Source organism: Canis lupus, chromosome 1 (assembly GCF_048164855.1).
Source record: "Canis lupus baileyi chromosome 1, mCanLup2.hap1, whole genome shotgun sequence".
NCBI classification, from domain to species: Eukaryota; Metazoa; Chordata; class Mammalia; order Carnivora; family Canidae; genus Canis; species Canis lupus.
The window spans coordinates 118,311,488-118,328,126 of record NC_132838.1 but is presented as its reverse complement, the minus strand read 5'-3'; the positions used below and the strand labels follow the sequence as shown (position 1 = coordinate 118,328,126).

Below are 16,639 nucleotides of genomic sequence, written 5' to 3'. Positions count from 1 at the left end.
CTGCACCTGCCCCCACCCCCAGCTCGGCTGCCTCGCACCGTCGAGGCCCGAGGTCCCCCCTGGTCAGGCTGCGCCACCACCGTCCCCACCCAGGCTCCCTGCCTCCCCGACCTTCCTGAAACTCTCTGAGCCTTTGGGGGGGCGGTTCCTGCCAAAGAGAGAAACCCTTCCCCACTCGAGTGGTTTTCCTGGGGCCACAGCAGGTCGCGCGCGGCGGGTGACGTTCGCTCTTCCCTACGAGCTGTTTGAAATACACCACAAGGGCTTTGTAGCTTGTGCCTCGTTCGCCTCCCTCCCCCCGGCGAGGTCCCCGGGGCTCCACCGTGTCCCAGGGCCTGCCTCCTTGGCGCCCCCCAAAGGCTCTGAGGGCAGCTGGGGGGAGAAGGGGGTGCCCCCCCCCGCCCCGCCTGTGGCCCCCGCCTCTGGGCTCCCCGCCCCCGCGGAGCTTGAGGCTGCTTCCGGCCTGCCTGGGGGTGGGGGGGGGTGTGAGGGTGGGTGAGGGGGTGTGGTGGGGTGAGGGGGTGAGGGGGGGTGCGGGTAAGTGGGGGTGAAGGGGGTGGGGGTAAGGGGATGAAGGGGGTGGGGGTGTGGGTGGGGGTGAGGGGTTGGGGGTGAGGGTGTGTGTGGGGGTGAGGGGGGATGGGGTGGGGATGGGGTGAGGGCGCGGAGCTTGAGGCTGCTTCCGGCCTGCCTGGGGGTGGGGGTGGGGGTGTGAGGGTGGGTGAGGGCATGGATGTGGGGGTGAGGGGGGCTGACGGTGTGTGTAGGAGGTGGGGGTGTGGGGGTGAACGGGGTGGGGGTAAGGGGATGAAGGGAGTGTGGGTGGGGGTGAGGGGTTGGGGGTGAGGGTGGGTGGGGTGGGGGTGGGGTGGGGGGGTGAGGGTGTGGGGGTTGAGGGTGGGTGGGGGTAGGTGGGGGTGAGGGGGGTTGGGGGTAGGTGGGGGTGAAGGGGGTGGGGGTACGGGTGGAAGTGAGGGTGGGGTGGCGGTGGGGACCCTGCGCACAGCGGCCCCCACGGGCCCGGCCTCCAGCCCCCCTCCCACCCCCACCCCCCGCCCCCACCCCCCGCCCGGGGCCGCTGCGCCGCCAGGGGTCCGTCGAGGGCCCGGGGTCCTCCGGGGTCCGGGGGCGGCCGGCGCCGGCGAGGCGGAGGGGCCGTCGGTGGCCGCAGCGCGCAGCCCGGAGCCCGGAGCCCGGAGCCCGGAGCCCGCCCGCCGCCGCCGCCGCCGCCGCCGCCGCCACTCCCCCCGCATTCCACAGGCCGCAGCGCCGTGTCCTTCCTCGCATTCCTCCCCCACAAAGGAGTCCCTCCGCCCCGCGGCCGCCGGGGAGGGCGCGGCCCGGGCTCGCAGCGCGCCTCCCGCCGCCGCCGCCGCCGCCGCGCGCGCCTCCCCGCGGAGCCCGCGGCCCCCGGAGCGACCCCGGCCCGCGCGCGCCCCGCCCCGCCCCGCGCCCAGGGCTCCCGGGGCGGGCTCCGGGCTCGGGGCGGACGATGCGGCGGCGCGGCCGGAGCGGCGGCGGGAAGCGGAGGCGGAGGTGACGCGCCGGGGCCGCGGGCCGGGCCATGCAGCGCTCCCGGGCGGCCGCGGACCAGGCGGCCCTGCTCCTGGCCGGGCTGGCCCTGCGGGAGCCCGAGCCCGGCGGCGCCTCCCCGGGCCGGGGGCGGTGGGGGCCGGGGCCGGGGCCGGGGCCGGGGCCGGGGGACGAGGCGGCGCCCAAGCCGGGCCGCAGGGGGAAGGGCGGCGGCGGCCCCGAGCGAGGCCCGCGGCGCACGGCAGCCGCCGAGCTCCCGGCGCAGCCCGCGAGCAGCCCGAGGGCCAGCCTGGCGGCCTCCGACGGCGGCAGCGCGCGCTCCAGCGGCATCAGCCTGGGCTTCGACCAGCGCCACGGCAGCCCGCGCTGCGGCCGCCCGGACCCGCGCCCCGGCCCCGGCCCCGGCCCCGGCCCCGGCCCCGGCCCCGGCCCCGGGCCGCCGTCGGGGGGCAGCGCGCGCTCCAGCGTGTCCAGCCTCGGCTCCCGCGGCTCGGCCGGCGCCTACGCCGACCTGCTCCCGCCCGGCGCCGGGCCCGCGCCCGCCCGCTCCCCGGAGCCCGCGCCGCCCGCCGCCTTCCCGCTGCCCGCGCTGCAGCTGCCCGCGGCCCGGGACGGCGGCCCGAGCGCGGCCGAGCGGAGGCTGGAGGCGCTGACCCGCGAGCTGGAGCGGGCGCTGGAGGCGCGCACGGCGCGGGACTACTTCGGTGAGCGGCGGGCGGCGCGCCGTCGGGGCGGGGGGAGGCCGGGGAGGGGGACCCGCGGACCGGGGGGGCAGGCCCGGGGGGACCCGCGGAGGCCGGGGAGGAAGGCCCGGGGGCGGGGGGGGGGCCGCGGCGGCGCCCGCCGTTCCCGGGGTAGGTCGTGGCCGGGAACGGATCGTGCCTCCGTAGCCCTCAGCGCGGGCCTCTGCTCGGCCTGCACCCCGCCAGCCCCAGCCGGGTTGGGGACCCTGGCCCGCATCCCCAGGCTGACCCTGGCCCGCATCCCCAGGCTGACCCTGGCCCGCATCCCCCAGGCCGACCCTGGCCCGCCTCCCCCAGGCCGACCCTGGCCCGCCTCCCCCAGGCCGACCCTGGCCCGCCTCCCCAGGCCGACCCTGGCCCGCATCCCCCAGGCCGACCCTGGCCCGCCTCCCCCAGGCCGACCCTGGCCCGCCTCCCCCAGGCCGACCCTGGCCCGCCTCCCCCAGGCCGACCCTGGCCCGCCTCCCCCAGGCCGACCCTGGCCCGCCTCCGCAGGCCGACCCTGGCCCCCATCCCCCAGGCTGACCCTGGCCCCCATCCCCCAGGCTGACCCTGGCCCGCCTCCCCAGGCCGACCCTGGCCCGCATCCCCCAGGCCGACCCTGGCCCGCCTCCCCCAGGCCGACCCTGGCCCGCATCCCCCAGGCCGACCCTGGCCCGCATCCCCCAGGCCGACCCTGGCCCGCCTCCCCCAGGCCGACCCTGGCCCGCCTCCCCCAGGCCGACCCTGGCCCGCCTCCCCCAGGCCGACCCTGGCCCGCCTCCCCCAGGCCGACCCTGGCCCGCCTCCCCCAGGCCGACCCTGGCCCGCCTCCGCAGGCCGACCCTGGCCCCCATCCCCCAGGCTGACCCTGGCCCCCATCCCCCAGGCTGACCCTGGCCCGCCTCCCCCAGGCTGACCCTGGCCCGCCTCCCCCAGGCTGACCCTGGCCCGCCTCCCCCAGGCTGACCCTGGCCCGCCTCCCCCAGGCCGACCCTGGCCCCCATCCCCCAGGCCGACCCTGGCCCCCATCCCCCAGGCTGACCCTGGCCCCCATCCCCCAAGCTGACCCTGGCCCGCCTCCCCCAGGCCGACCCTGGCCCCCATCCCCCAGGCTGACCCTGGCCCGCCTCCCCCAGGCTGACCCTGGCCCGCGATCCCTAGTTCCTTGGAGACCTCGTAGGACCCTCCCTGCGTCGCTGAGAGGGAAGCAGGAAGACGAGGCACCTGGCCGGGGGTGGGGGGTGGGGGGGTTCTCACGCCCAGGGAACTCCGCGCCCCATCCGTGTGCTTCGTGCGTTCGCTCCCGCGGGCAGCTCAGGACCGCCCCGAGCTGGATCTCGACACAGGAGGGTGTGTAGGGGCCAGGCCAGGCCTGGGGGGCAGTCCAGGCGGAGGAAGAGTGTGAGCCGGGGAGGCGGGGAGCCCTGCGCTGCACCCCTGGCTCCCAGGGTGGCCGCCTGGGAGGGCCCAGGTGTTCAAGGGAGTGACTGGGCCACGGGTGGGTGGCCTTTGGGAGGGGGCGCCAGGAAGGGTTTCAGGCCCTCCGGGGGGGTGGGGCGTTAGGGTGAGAATCTGCAGTTTGGTAGGTCTTGTGGCTGCTGTCAGGTGGCCTTGGGGGCACAGAGATGGGCGAGGGAGCTGTCGCCTCTCATGCAGGGCAGGTGCACCCGGGGGAGGGGGGGGTCTTCTGGAGAGAATGACTCCGGTGCTCTGGTCTCCTGTCCCCCCCTGCAGGGCCCCGGGCGGGGTGGGTGCTGCAGGGCCTCTGCAGCTGCTGATGGCATCTTTGTGTGAAGCGAGGTGGCCGGACCCAAGCAGGTGGTGGGACGGTGGAGGGCGGGTGGCCCGAGACCTCAGAGGCCGGTGGTCATCCTCTCTAAAGGGCCCCGAGGGGTGGGAGGCGAGTGATGCTAGATCTTTTTTTGATTTTGTTTTTTTCCCCAAGGGAAGCCAGATCTAGGGAACATTTTCCTAATTTCGAAAAACTCGGGCAACTATCGGCTTGAATTGCTGATGACTTAGTGCTGATACTTGGCCTTCTGGAGCTCTAAAAGGTGGCTCTTTCACACACTCCACCTTGAAGAACGCAAAGTTCTGCAAAAGGAAGCGTGCAGGTAGCGTGAGCTCAAGCCGTGTGCGGGAGTCCACCCCCGCAGGGTGTTTCTTCCTCTCCTGCCGTCCCCCCTTCTCCGGGGCCCTGACGCTCACTGACCTCCTGGGCCTTCTCTCCATTCATTTACATCTTTAGAACTTTCCCGTCTCTCCTCACAGAGTTCCGCGGCCCTTAGCCAGCCAACAGCCTCAAGCTTCCAGAACCTTTTTTTTTTTTTTTTTTCTTTTTCCAGAATCTTTTTAACTTGGGCCACCTCCCTCCCTCCCTCCTCTGGAGCCACCACGGCCTCCCAGGGCCACACTCTGTTTTTGCTTCGCTGAGACGGCCACCTGGTCTCCCTGGTGCCTCAGTTTCCTCAAATGACCTCTGCTCTGCAGAACCCCGACCCCCAGTCAGTGCCCCAGCACCCTTTTTTGCTGCTACACCGGCTGGCGGGGTGCTGGTCTTGAACCTCTGTGATCTGGGCACCACCCGTCGCGTGGCCCTAAGCCTTGGTTGGATCCCACTTTTATTCCCTCAGTCATCTTCGTGCCCTTCTGGCTCCTGCACTTGCCTTGTGCTTTGCTGCAAAACTTGAGGTCGGCACATGCAGGCGGCCTGGTACCCTCAGGGTGTCAAGTCCGCGTCCAGATCTGAGGACCAGGGTCATTCCGCCTCCAACCCCACCTCCTCCATCTTCGGCTCTCCTCTTTCCATTGGTCTTTTTCTTTGGTTGTAAGTATATCAAGGGTCTTTCATTAAAAGAAAAAGGGGAGAAAGAAGCAAACCCACCCCTGCGTGGCCACCACGTCTCGCTGGCGTGCTCACCTCCTCCCATCGCCACACCTGGTTGGCACTGCCTTGCTCACCTGCCCCCCTTCAGGCTCAGCTCTCTGTCCCCCCTCACGGGACCGAGCCAGCTCTTGCATAGGACCCTGGTGACGCCCTGGCCCCGCCGGCGTTTGCCAGGCCTGGTCTCACCATCCCATTGGTAGAGTCCACCCTCTTCAAAATGCTGCGCTCCCTGAGTTTTGTGGAGACTGTGCACTTGGTTCTCCTCCTTTGGTGTCCTTTTTTTTTTTCTTATTCATGAGACACACAGAGAGAAAGAGGGAGAGACAGAGGCAGAGGGAGAAGCAGGCTCCCTGCGGGGAGCCCGATGCGGGACTCGATCCCGGGACCCCCGGATCATGCCCCAGGCTGAAGGCAGGTGCTCAACCGCTGAGCCACCCCAGCGTCCCTTCGGTGTCTTTTTATGAAAGTGATGCAAGCGCATATTTAGAAAAAACCCAAACCGGAGCAAACACTAGTCATACAAAGTCACAGCCTCCTGCGCTGCTTCCACGGCCTGGGGACTCTCGCTCTTCAGAGTGGCCTCTGGTAACGTAGGAAGCGCCCGGCGGGGCTCCCAGAGCCCGGGGACAAGAGCTAGGGGCAGGGCCTGGGTCATTTTCACTTTAGAAGGAGAAGCGGTGGGCTGTTGGGGGCCAGGCTGCAGGACACCCTGGACGTGGCCTTTGGGAGGAGAATTGGGGACTTGCGTCAGGCCCGGGGAGGGGGGCCCGAGAGGAGGGAATGGAGCCAAAACGGGAGAACAGAGGAGCTGCGATTGAGAGTCGGAGGGAAAAAAAAAAAAAAAAAAGAGAGAGTCGGAGGGACCCGCGCACCCTGGACACCCCGAGCGGGCCCGGGGGCGAGAGCAGGTGGGGCGCGGGGGCGGGGGGCGTGGAGCCGCGTGTGGAGCCCCACGGGCCTGCTGTGTCCTCTCCTGCGTTTTCCAAACCTCCAAGTCAGCAGTTGAGGTCCCGGGGTGACCTTTCACGGACGGATCTCGGTTTCCAGCTTCTTTTGAAAATCCTGACCCGTTAGCGGTTCTGGGCCTGCGTTCCCCCAGCAGCCGGGCGTGGCGGGGACCCCGGCGGCTCTGTTCTCCGGCCCCCTGGGCCCCCTGGGTCCCCCCTGGGCCGTCAGCCTCCCTTACGTTCCGGCCCGGGGAGGCCAGGCCCGGGAGCCCCCAGTAGAGCTGGGGCCGGGGTGCGCCAGGCCCCCGACGCCGCAGAGGAGGAGCCGGCGGCCCCCAGCAGCATCGGGCCGGGAGGTCCGCGGTCGGGACGCGGCCACCCCGGGCGGCGGGACGGGGACAGGCGCAACCGTGGCTGATGTCACCACCCCAGAGCTCTGGGGGAGACCGGAGGGAGAGCGTGAGGGCAGCGCGTCCTGGAGCACCCGGGAGATTAGGGTCTAGAAGGCCCGGGGAGCCCGTCTCCCGGCTCTGGGAGGGATGGGACACCCCGGGCGCTGAAGGGAACTTCGGACTTCAGGCTGGGCGCCCCGTTCTGGGTCCCAGGAGTCCCCCGGGACCAGTGCCTGGCTTCGTCCTGCCATTGCTGGTCACCTTTTTCCTTACCACGCACCCCTGACTGCTGGGCACCCCGGCCTGTGCTGCTAGAGGCGCGTCCCTCATCCCACCCAGTAATCCCAGGTGGCACCTTCCTCCCCAATTTCGTCCAGACCTTAGCTCAAATGTCACCCTGGCACTGGGGCCTTCTCCGTCATCCTATTGAAAGCTCACACGCTCAGATATATACTTCATCAGCCTTACGTCCCCCCACAGCGCTTGTCTCCACTGGAGATACCGCTTACCTGTGGTCACCCGTCCCCCGTGACCCCCCTCCCCGGCATAGAGGCTCCTCGAGCCCGGGGACTTCCCTGGTGCGTGGCCGGATCTCCAGCCCCTAAACCGTGGGACATGTGACAGGCCAGCAGTGTCGCTGTGCTGATGTGGGACTCAATCCTGGGTCTCCAGGATCACACCCTGGGCTGAAGGCAGATGCTCACCCACGGAGCCACCCAGGTGTCCCTTCTTTCTGGCTCATAGACAGCAGGAAGGATTTTCTATCAATCCAAGACTCTGGTCACTGGTGAAGGGGCTCAGAATGACTCTCAAGTATAAACGTGTCACTCGTGGGGCCCCCTGGGTGACTCAGTCAGTTAAATGTCTGTCTTCGGCTCAGGTCATGATTCCAGGGTCCTGGGATCGAGCCTGGCATCGGGCTCCCTGCTCAGAGGAGAGTCGGTCTCTCCCTCTCCCCCTGCTCGGGCTCTCCTGCCCCTCAAATAAATAAATAAAATCTTTATTAAAAATGTCCTTACTATTTTTAAAGATTACTTATTTATTTATTGGGAGAGAGCGTGTGTTTGAGGGTGCATGTGAGCAGGGGAAGGGGCAGAGGGAGGGAGAGACGCTCAAGCAGGCTCTGAGCTGAGCAGGGAGCCCGACGTGGGGCTCGATCTCCCCACCCTGAGATCACAACCAAGAGTCAGATGCTGAGCCGACTGAGCCACCCAGGCGTCCTGCGTGTCGTTGGTATTTTGATGCCAAGGGCGGTGCTGGGGACTCTGCTTACTTCTTTGAATCTCAAAGAGCAGCAGACACAAACCCAGGACACCCTCGTGGTTCCCACGTTAGCTGTTAGCTGTTAGTACCTGAGCGATGGAGGCCTTGGGAAGCTCATTGGCCCCAGGTGAGGCAGCCTTAGGTCGGGGGCTGACCTCTCCTGCTTCTCTCCCGTAGGCATTTGCATCAAGTGCGGGCTTGGCATCTATGGAGCGAGGCAGGCCTGCCAGGCCATGGGGAGCCTCTATCACACGGATTGCTTCACCTGTGACTCCTGTGGTAGGTGACCTCTTCCTCGGCCCTCTGACACCTAAGTGCCCAGCACCTGCCACCAGCTCTGGCCCAGGTGGAGTGTGGAGGAGGCTGAGTTGTGGCCCCTCTCCTTCTGGGCCTGGCCTGCTTGGGAGGTCCAGGCCCCCGGGGAGATCCGCTGGGCCCTGGGGAGGGAGGTGTGGAACCAGGAGGGGAGCCCTGTGCCGCCAGAGGGAAAGGCTGCCCCTCGGGCCCTTGGCCTTGGGGCCCCATGTCTCCTGGCTGCCTGGGTGGGGTGCGTGGTGCTAGAACTGTGCTTCCTGCCTGGGCGTGGGGCTGCTATTTCTTTTCCCTGCAGTTTACTTATTGTTTTTCTCCCAAGTATCAACTAAAATGTTATAATTTAACCTAGACGAAATTCTAAAAAGAAAAAAGTAGCTATTATCCAACCAACCTAATAAATCTTCACTCTTGATTCCACCCCCTTTTCTTCAAGCTTTGCCCCGAAGCAAATATCTTTCATTTATTGATACTAAGCACTTTAATATTTTATGTTACAGGAGTGTAGTACACGCACAGTGTTAAGTCAGAGTGTCCTGAGAAGCTGTTTTTGCCATAGCAGAAACCACTCCTCTTTCCATTTCTGGTCCCATTCCCCAGAGGCAACTGCTTGGTACTTTTTTTTTTTTTTTTTAGCAGTTTCTAGAATCTAGTACACATCCCTGCATCTGTAACAATCATACACTGCTGTCTCTTTTTCTTTTTTAAAAAAGATTTTATTTATTTCTTTATTCAGAGAGTGCGGGTGGGGATGTGCCATTTTCAGACTTATTTTTGCTTTGACAGATGAGGAACAGGTTCTTACACTGCCCACTTCTCTTCCTTCCAGTTTTCTGAGTGTAATTCCATCATAAGTTGTGGTCAAGGGACGCCTGGGTGGCTCAGTGGTTGAGCATCTGCCTTCAGCTCAGTCATGATCCCGGGATCCTGGGATCGAGTCCTGTGTCAGGCTCCATGCGAGGAGCCTGCTTCTCCCTCTGCCTGTCTCTGCCTCTCTCTCTCTCTGGGTCTCTCATGAACAAATAAATAAAATCTTTAAAAAAATTAAATTAAATAAATAAGTTGTGATTAAGTCAATAAGCCAGGTTTATGTTACTTTGAGTATTTAAAAATTCACGGCAGAGCCAAAAATTATACTGTGATCACATTCTGTAGTTTTTTACGTTTCCTTTTTTTTTTTTTTCCTTTTTTAACCTTTTCTTTCCCTTGTATTGGCTTGTTTCATCCTATCTTTGTCCCTCCACCTCCTTCCCCAGGCCCCATTATATAAGGCATCCTACTGAATTTCCACTGGGAGGCCCTCTGGACCCCTGTGGAGTGCCCATTCATTGCTTTGCCCTGTTGTATCCTCCCTGCATTGAATCCACTCTTTCCTGGAAGCTTTTAGCTGGGGAGAACAGAGATGCTGCTGAGGAGGCTTAAACTCAGAATATTTTTTGGCTCCCTGAACTGGGAACCCAGAGATAAGGGCTGGCTTCAGGTTGTGATTGATCTAGTGGCTCAGGCCCTATGAGAAGCTTGGCTCGGTTTCTCTTGGGTTTGGCTTTTGCCTTGGGGCAGCTTTTTTTAGGGTGGTGAAATGTCTGAGGCAGCTTGAGACTTCCATTGGTGCCCCGCTGGTCTGGAGGAAGAGGGGACATCTGTTCCGGTCACATTTTTGGAAATTTCTTTTCCAGAAAGCACCTAGCAAATATCTCTTTGTATGTCATTGGCCAGAGCATCTCACACATCCATTCCTGAGCCAGTCTTTTTGGCGGTGGGGAGTGTGATGATTGATTGACCGACTTGCCTGCGTCTCTGAGTAATACCGTAATAAGGGAGGAGGAGTTATCTTTATACTAATCAAGCCCATCGAGGGATAAGGGGAGTGGATTCAGGCTTCCCTTGAAGGAACCAGGCTGTGTGAGGTAAGGCTGGCTACTGAACAACGTGGAGGAGAAAGAAAGAATCAAAGCTGTGAAGCATTGCCTACGAGATTTTGCTCCCGTTACCTAAGAAAGGGCACGTGGGAGGTCAGTGTTCTGAATTCTGCTCTAAAATGCCTTTATTCTATGCTCATACATCGTAGTTTGGAATAGATTCCTAAATTTGAAACATTTTTCACTCCGCATTTTTTTTAATCTTTTTTTTTTTAAGATTTTATTTATTTATTTGAGAGAGTGAGTGAGAAAGAGCACAAGAGGGCGCAGGAACAGGAGTGGGGATGAGGGTGTGGGGAGGAACAGAAGGAGAGGGAGAAGCAGGCTCCCCGCTGAGCAGGGAGCCCAGACTCGGGGCTTGATCCCAGGACCCTGGGATCATGACCTGAGCCAGAGGCAGCTGCTTAACAGACTGAGCCACTGAGTGTGTGTGTGTTTGTGTGTGTGTGTTTTAAAGATTTTATTTTTAAGGAATCTCTACATCTGACTTGGGGCTTGAACTTACTACCCTGACTGTGATCAAGAGTCCTACTCCCCAAGGCCTCAGCCAGCCAGGCGTCCCTCACTCAGCATTCTGAGGTCGTAGTTTTACCTTCCAGCGGCCACTGTTGCTGCTACGTTCTGATGCCCTTCTGATTCACGTTTGTGTGTGCGTGCTCCGGGTTTTCCTTTGGGGAGCTCTTGGGAGGACTGTCACGTTGCACAAGTCCTGGCTACAGTGGCCTCTGGGCAAGGCCGTGTGCTGCCCAGTTCCAGGTGGTGTCACTGACCTCGATACAACGGCAGCCGTGCTCTTGAAGTTGGACGATACAGCTTGTGTGTTTTATTTATGTGTGGTGTAGGCTTTTTACCACTGCGGTTGTCCTGGGCACACACAGAGCCCTGCGAGACTGGAGATTTGCCCCCTTGGTTCTGGGAATTTTTTGTGTGTGTGTACTAGTTATTTTATTCCCCTTTTTTTCTCCAGAACCGAATTCACCAGTGTATAATCAAGATAATACATTATGTCCAAGTTGAGTTTATTTGAAGACGACTAGGCCGGATTCACATTAAAAAACTCATTAATGTATATATAGATGCCTGGCTAGCTCAGTCGGTAGAGTGTGCGGCTCTTTTTTTTTTTTTTCTTTGAGAGAGATTTTATTTATTTATTTGAGAGAGAATGAGAAAGAAAGAGCACAAGCGAGACTCCATCCAGGACCCAGGGATCATGACCTGAGCCCAAGGCAGATGCTTAAGTGACCGAGTCACCCAGGCGTCCCTAAAGTTTCAGGTCTTTTATCAATTTAGGGAAAAATCTTAGCTATTTTATTTTCAAAAATTGCTTCTCTCCCATTCTATTATTTACTTCTAGAATTCAAATTCGGAGTAGTAGACTTTCTTATTCTATTGGGTCTCTTAATCTCTTCCTCTCATATTATCCATTTCTCTGTCTCCAATTCTGTTTAATTTCCTCAGATCTGTCTTACAGAAACTAGAATCCAGATCACTTATTTTTGTCTTCAGCTGCGTTTTTTCTCTTTAAAGATTTATTTATTTATTTATTTATTTATTTATTTATTTATTTATTTATTTATGATAGACAGAGAGAGAGAGAGAGAGAGAGAGAGAGGCAGAGACACAGGCAGAGGGAGAAGCAGGCTCCATGCAGGGAGCCCGATGTGGGACTCCAGGATCGTGCCCTGGGCCAAAGGCAGGCACCAAACCTTTCAGCTGCGTTCAACCTCCTACTGAACTCTTTCATTGAGTTTTTCATTGCATTAATTGGATTTCTTTTATTTCTAGAAGTTCTCTTTGGTCCTTTTTTTTAAAAAAAATATTTATTTATTTTTCCTTTGGTCCTTTTTTCAAAATTTGCCTCAACATTTTTGATAGTGTCTTGCTTTTTTTTTTTTTAGGATTTTATTTATTTACTCATGAGAGACACGGGGGGGCGGGGCAGAGACACAGGCAGAGGGAGAAGCAGGCTTCCTACGGGGAGCCCCATGTGGGACTCGATCCCAGAACTCCAGGATCACGTCCTGAGCCAAAGGCAGATGCTCAACCGCTGAGCCACCCAGGCGTCCCAGAAGATTTTCTTTTTAAGTAATTTCTACACTCAACATGCGGCTCGAACTCCTATCCCTGAGATCAAAACTCACATGCTGTACTAAGCCAGCCAGGCACTCCTATACTTTTTTTTCCTAGCAATGGAGTTTCTGGGTCCTGGAGTAACATTTGTGTCACTTTAATATATGCTGCTAAGCGGTTTACCACAGTAGACAAAACAATGTATTATCCCACTGGCAATGTATTAGAATTCCAGTTTTTCCTCTTTCCCACCAGCAGGTAGCATCGTCAGTCTTCCACCATTCGAGTGGGGGTGGTGTGGTATATTAATGAGATTTTATTTTATTTTATTTTATTTTATTTTATTTATTATTCTTTAAAGCTTTTGTTTATTCATGAGAGACACACAGAGGCAGAGACACAAGCAGAGAGAGGGAGAAGCAGGCTCCCTGTGGGGAGCCTGAGGCAGGACTTGATCCTGGGACCCCAGGATCATGCCCTGGGCCGAAGGCAGGTGCTCAACCGCTGAGCCACCCAGGCACCCATGACACTCTGTTTCATCACATGGTTTTGTAATTTTTGATTGTGGAGGTCAGCCTGTGGGAATTGGGTGAGGTCTGTGTGGAGGGAGATTTCCCCGGGGGAGTATTTTTTTTTAAGCTTTTATTTTTTTAAATATTTATTTATTTATTTTTAAAGACTTTATTTATTTAATCACGAGAGACAGAGAGAGAGAGAGAGAGAGAGACAGAGAGAGGCACAGGCAGAGGGAGAAGCAGGCTCCATGCAGGGAGCCTGACATGGGACTCGATCCCGAGTCCCCTAAGTAACCTCTGTACCCAATGTGGGGCTCCAACTTGCATCCGCGAGATCAAGAGTTGCACGCTCTACCGTCGGAGCCAACCAGGCGCCCCCCCATCCATGTATTAGTAGCTCGCTCCTTTTTATTGCTGAGTAGAATTTTATTGTATGAACATACCACAGTTTGTGGTACGTTCACACACTGATAGATTGTGCTGTGAACATTCTCGTACAGGTCATCTGTGGACAAATGTTTTCATTTCTCTCTCGGGTAAATTCCAAGGAGTGGAATTTCTGGGTCATAGGCTAAGTGTATGTTTAACTTCATAAGAGACTGCCAAACTTTTCCAAAGGGGGTTGTGCCATTTTCATACTCCCACTAGAAATGTTAGAGTTGGGTTATTCTATGTGTTTGCCAACAAGTGGTATTTTCGTCTTTTTAATTCACCCATTCTAATGGATGAGAAATGGTATCTCTTGGTTTTAATTGCATTTCCCTGATGACTAATAAGGTTGAGCGTCTTTTTTGTCTGCCTCTTGGCCATTTATATCTTCTTTTATGAAGTCTGTCCGGGTCTTTTGCTCAGCTTTTGAATTGAGAGTTACTTGTCTTTTATTACTTAGACTATATATATTCTGAGTAGAAGTTTTTTTCAGATGTATGTTTTATGAATATATTCTCATGGTATTTTTTTTTTAAGTAGGCTCCATGCCCAGCATGGAGCCCAGCATGGGGCTTGAACTCACGACCCTGAGATCAAGACCCGAGCTGAGATCAAGAGTCGGACGCTTAACCGACTGAGCCACCCAGGCACCCCTCATAATGTACTTTTGTGTATGGTATGAGGTGAGGAATTGAGTTTCATTTTTGTTCCATATTTCATTTTTTCCCTTCAGTTGTCATAGCACCATATGCTGAAAAGACTTTGCTTTCCAACTTGTGTGTTTATTGAAATATTTATGGGTCTATTTTTGCATTCTGGTCTGTTCCACTGATCTTTAGGTCTTTCCTTACCCCAATATTACACTGTCTTGATTACTTGAAGTCTTAAGATAGGCAGTGTAAGTCTTCCAGAATTGTTAATCTTTTGCAAGATTATTTGGCTATTTTGGTTCTTTGTATTTTTTTTTTTTTTTTTTTTTTTTTTTTTTTTTATTTATGATAGTCACAGAGAGAGAAAGAGAGAGGGGCAGAGACATAGGCAGAGGGAGAAGCAGGCTCCATGCACCGGAAGCCCGATGTGGGATTCGATCCCAGGTCTCCAGGATCGCGCCCTGGGCCAAAGGCAGGCGCCAAACCGCTGCGCCACCCAGGGATCCCCGGTTCTTTGTATTTTTATATAAATTTTAGAATTGGAAGGCAGCCCTCAACGCAAGGGTTTGAAAGAAGAAAAGAATGAAACAGAGTAGAATGGCATGTCAGTATCCACAAAAAAATAAGAATGCTGGGATCTTAATTGTGTAGTGTTGCACGTACAAATCAATTTGGGGAGAATTGATGACAGAACATTTGAAGCCACGAAGATGATGGTCAGGGACTGAGAGGTTTTTTTTTTTTTTCCCTACGTGCAAGCTGATGAGTTTGTCTGCCACTGTTCCACCGATGCTGACTGAAGACATGAGTCTCCTGGGGCAGAAGCTCACAGCCCTGCAGGCAGGATGAGCCTCACATTTGAATCCTTGTGCATGCCCTCAAGTCCCATGGGGGTGACGCAGGGGGGGCCAGGCGGGTGCTGCAGAGCAGTGGGTCTCTGTCAAGGCTGGGAGCCCTGAGCTTAGGGAGCCCTCATGTTTTATAGTGGGCTGCCAGCAACGCTATGTGACCTGTGTTTCTGAGAAGCACATTATCTGTATAAACTGGACGGCAAACAAACCTGCTTTTGACTTCAGAGGGACATAAGCCATCTTTGTTTTCTAAGCCGTTTGTTCCACAGATGTCCTTGGGGAGGTAGTTCTGAACGAAAGCTGCAAGTTCCCTGTAACATATGCAGAAGTGTGAGAGACCCAAGGGGGAGCTGGTCTTCCAGCAACGGTAGATTGTTCTACTTATGGAGGGTTTTTTTTTTTTAAGATTTTATTTATTTATTCATTCATTCATTCATTCATGAGAGACAGAGGCAGAGAGACACAGGGAGAAGCAGGCTCCATGCAGGGAGCCCGACGCGGGACTCGATCCCAGGACTCCAGGACCATGCCCTGGGCCAAAGGCAGGCGCTAAACCGCCGAGCCACCCAGGGATCCCCTATTTATGGAGGTCTTTTGAAATTCCTCTCATCAAAGTCTCGTTTGGCAGAGTGAGGGTCACACATATCTCTTATTAAATTTATCCCTCAATATTTTGCAGGGTTTGGGGGAGGCTGTTATAAATGCAGTTTTAAAAATTGTAAGTTCTTTTTCCACTCATTCATTACAGGATATACAAATATATTTGGTTTCACATTTCACATTCTACAACCCTGCTAAGCTCATTTATTAGTTCCGGTAGGGTTTTTTTCAGGTAGATTCCCTATGATTTTCTATATAACACAATCATATCCTGAAGAAAGATAGTTGTACTTTTTCCTTTCCAATTTTTAATTTTTTTCCCCTGTCATATTGCACTGTGTAGGGCCTCTAGTCCCATGCTGAATCCTAAGGGGAAGGAAAAGCCTCTAATGTTTCCCCCTAATGTCTGATGGCAGGTCACGGTTTCTCGCAGGTGCCCTTTATCAGGGGAGGAGGCTCCCTCCTGTTCCTGGTTAGGCGCTGTGGTTTTTCTCCTGACTCCGGTGGGCTGCCTCTAACAGCAGGCAGGTCTGCTGGGGCTCTTGTTTTGACAGGAACACCCCTTTCACGAGGGCCTTAACTGGTGAGAGTTATACTTCTAATGTTCACAGATTATGACAATTCATTCTGGAACGTCTGCTCTGAGTCCCACTGAAGTGATTTTTTAAAAAACATTTTATTAGGGATCCCTGGGTGGCTCAGCGGTTTAGCACCTGCCTTTGGCCCAGGGCATGATCATGGAGACCCAGGATGGAGTCCCACATCAGGCTCCTTGCATGGAGCCTGCTTCTTCCTCTGCCTGTGTCTCTGCCTCTCTCTCTGTGTCTCTCTGTCTCTCTCATGAATGAATGAAATCTTTAAAAAAATTATTATTTTTATTTTTAAATATATTTTACTTATTTATTCATGAGAAACACAGAGCGAGAGAGGCAAAGACACAGGCAGAGAGAGAAGCAGGCTCCACGCAGGGAGCCCGACGTGGGACTCAATCCCGGGTCCCCAGGGTCACGCCCTGGGCCAAAGGCGGCGCTAAACCGCCGAGCCACCCGGGCTGCCCCTTAAAAAACACTTTAAAAATATTTATTTATTTTAGAGAGAGACAGAGATCATGGGCGGGGGGGTGTACAGAGAATCTCAAGCAGACTCTGCTGAGCACAGAGCCTGATGCGGGGCTTAATCTCATGATCCTGAGATCATGACCTGAGCTGAAACCAAGAGTCAACTGACTGTACCACCCAGGCACCCCTGAAGCAATTTTTTTTTTTTTTAAGATTTGTTTATTCATGAGAAACACAGAGAGAGGCAGAGACAGAGGCAGAAGGAGAAGCAGGCTCCCTGCGAGGAGCCTGATGTGAGACTTGATCCTGGGACTGTGGGATTGTGACCTGAGCCAAAGGCAGATGCTCAACCGTTGAGGCACCCAGGGGTCCCACAAATGTATTTTTTTTTAAAGACTTTATTTCTCTGACAGAGAGAGAGAAAGTATAACCAGGGGGAGCAGGAGAAGGAGAAGCAGACTCCTCACTGAGCAGGGAGCCCGATTCAG

General features: G+C 56.6%; 1 protein-coding gene across 1 annotated transcript in view; it reads left to right on the top strand.

Annotated features, from left to right (window-relative positions):
• Window positions 1-1,549: 1,549 nt before the first annotated feature.
• Window positions 1,550-16,639, top strand: part of WTIP (WT1 interacting protein) — a 26,453-nt gene continuing 11,363 nt past the window's right edge. The window contains exons 1-2 of the mRNA XM_072781894.1: window positions 1,550-2,237; window positions 7,925-8,026. Of these exons, the coding sequence (XP_072637995.1) occupies window positions 1,565-2,237; window positions 7,925-8,026 (775 nt within the window). The 5' untranslated portion in view covers window positions 1,550-1,564. The remainder of the gene's footprint in view (window positions 2,238-7,924; window positions 8,027-16,639) is intronic.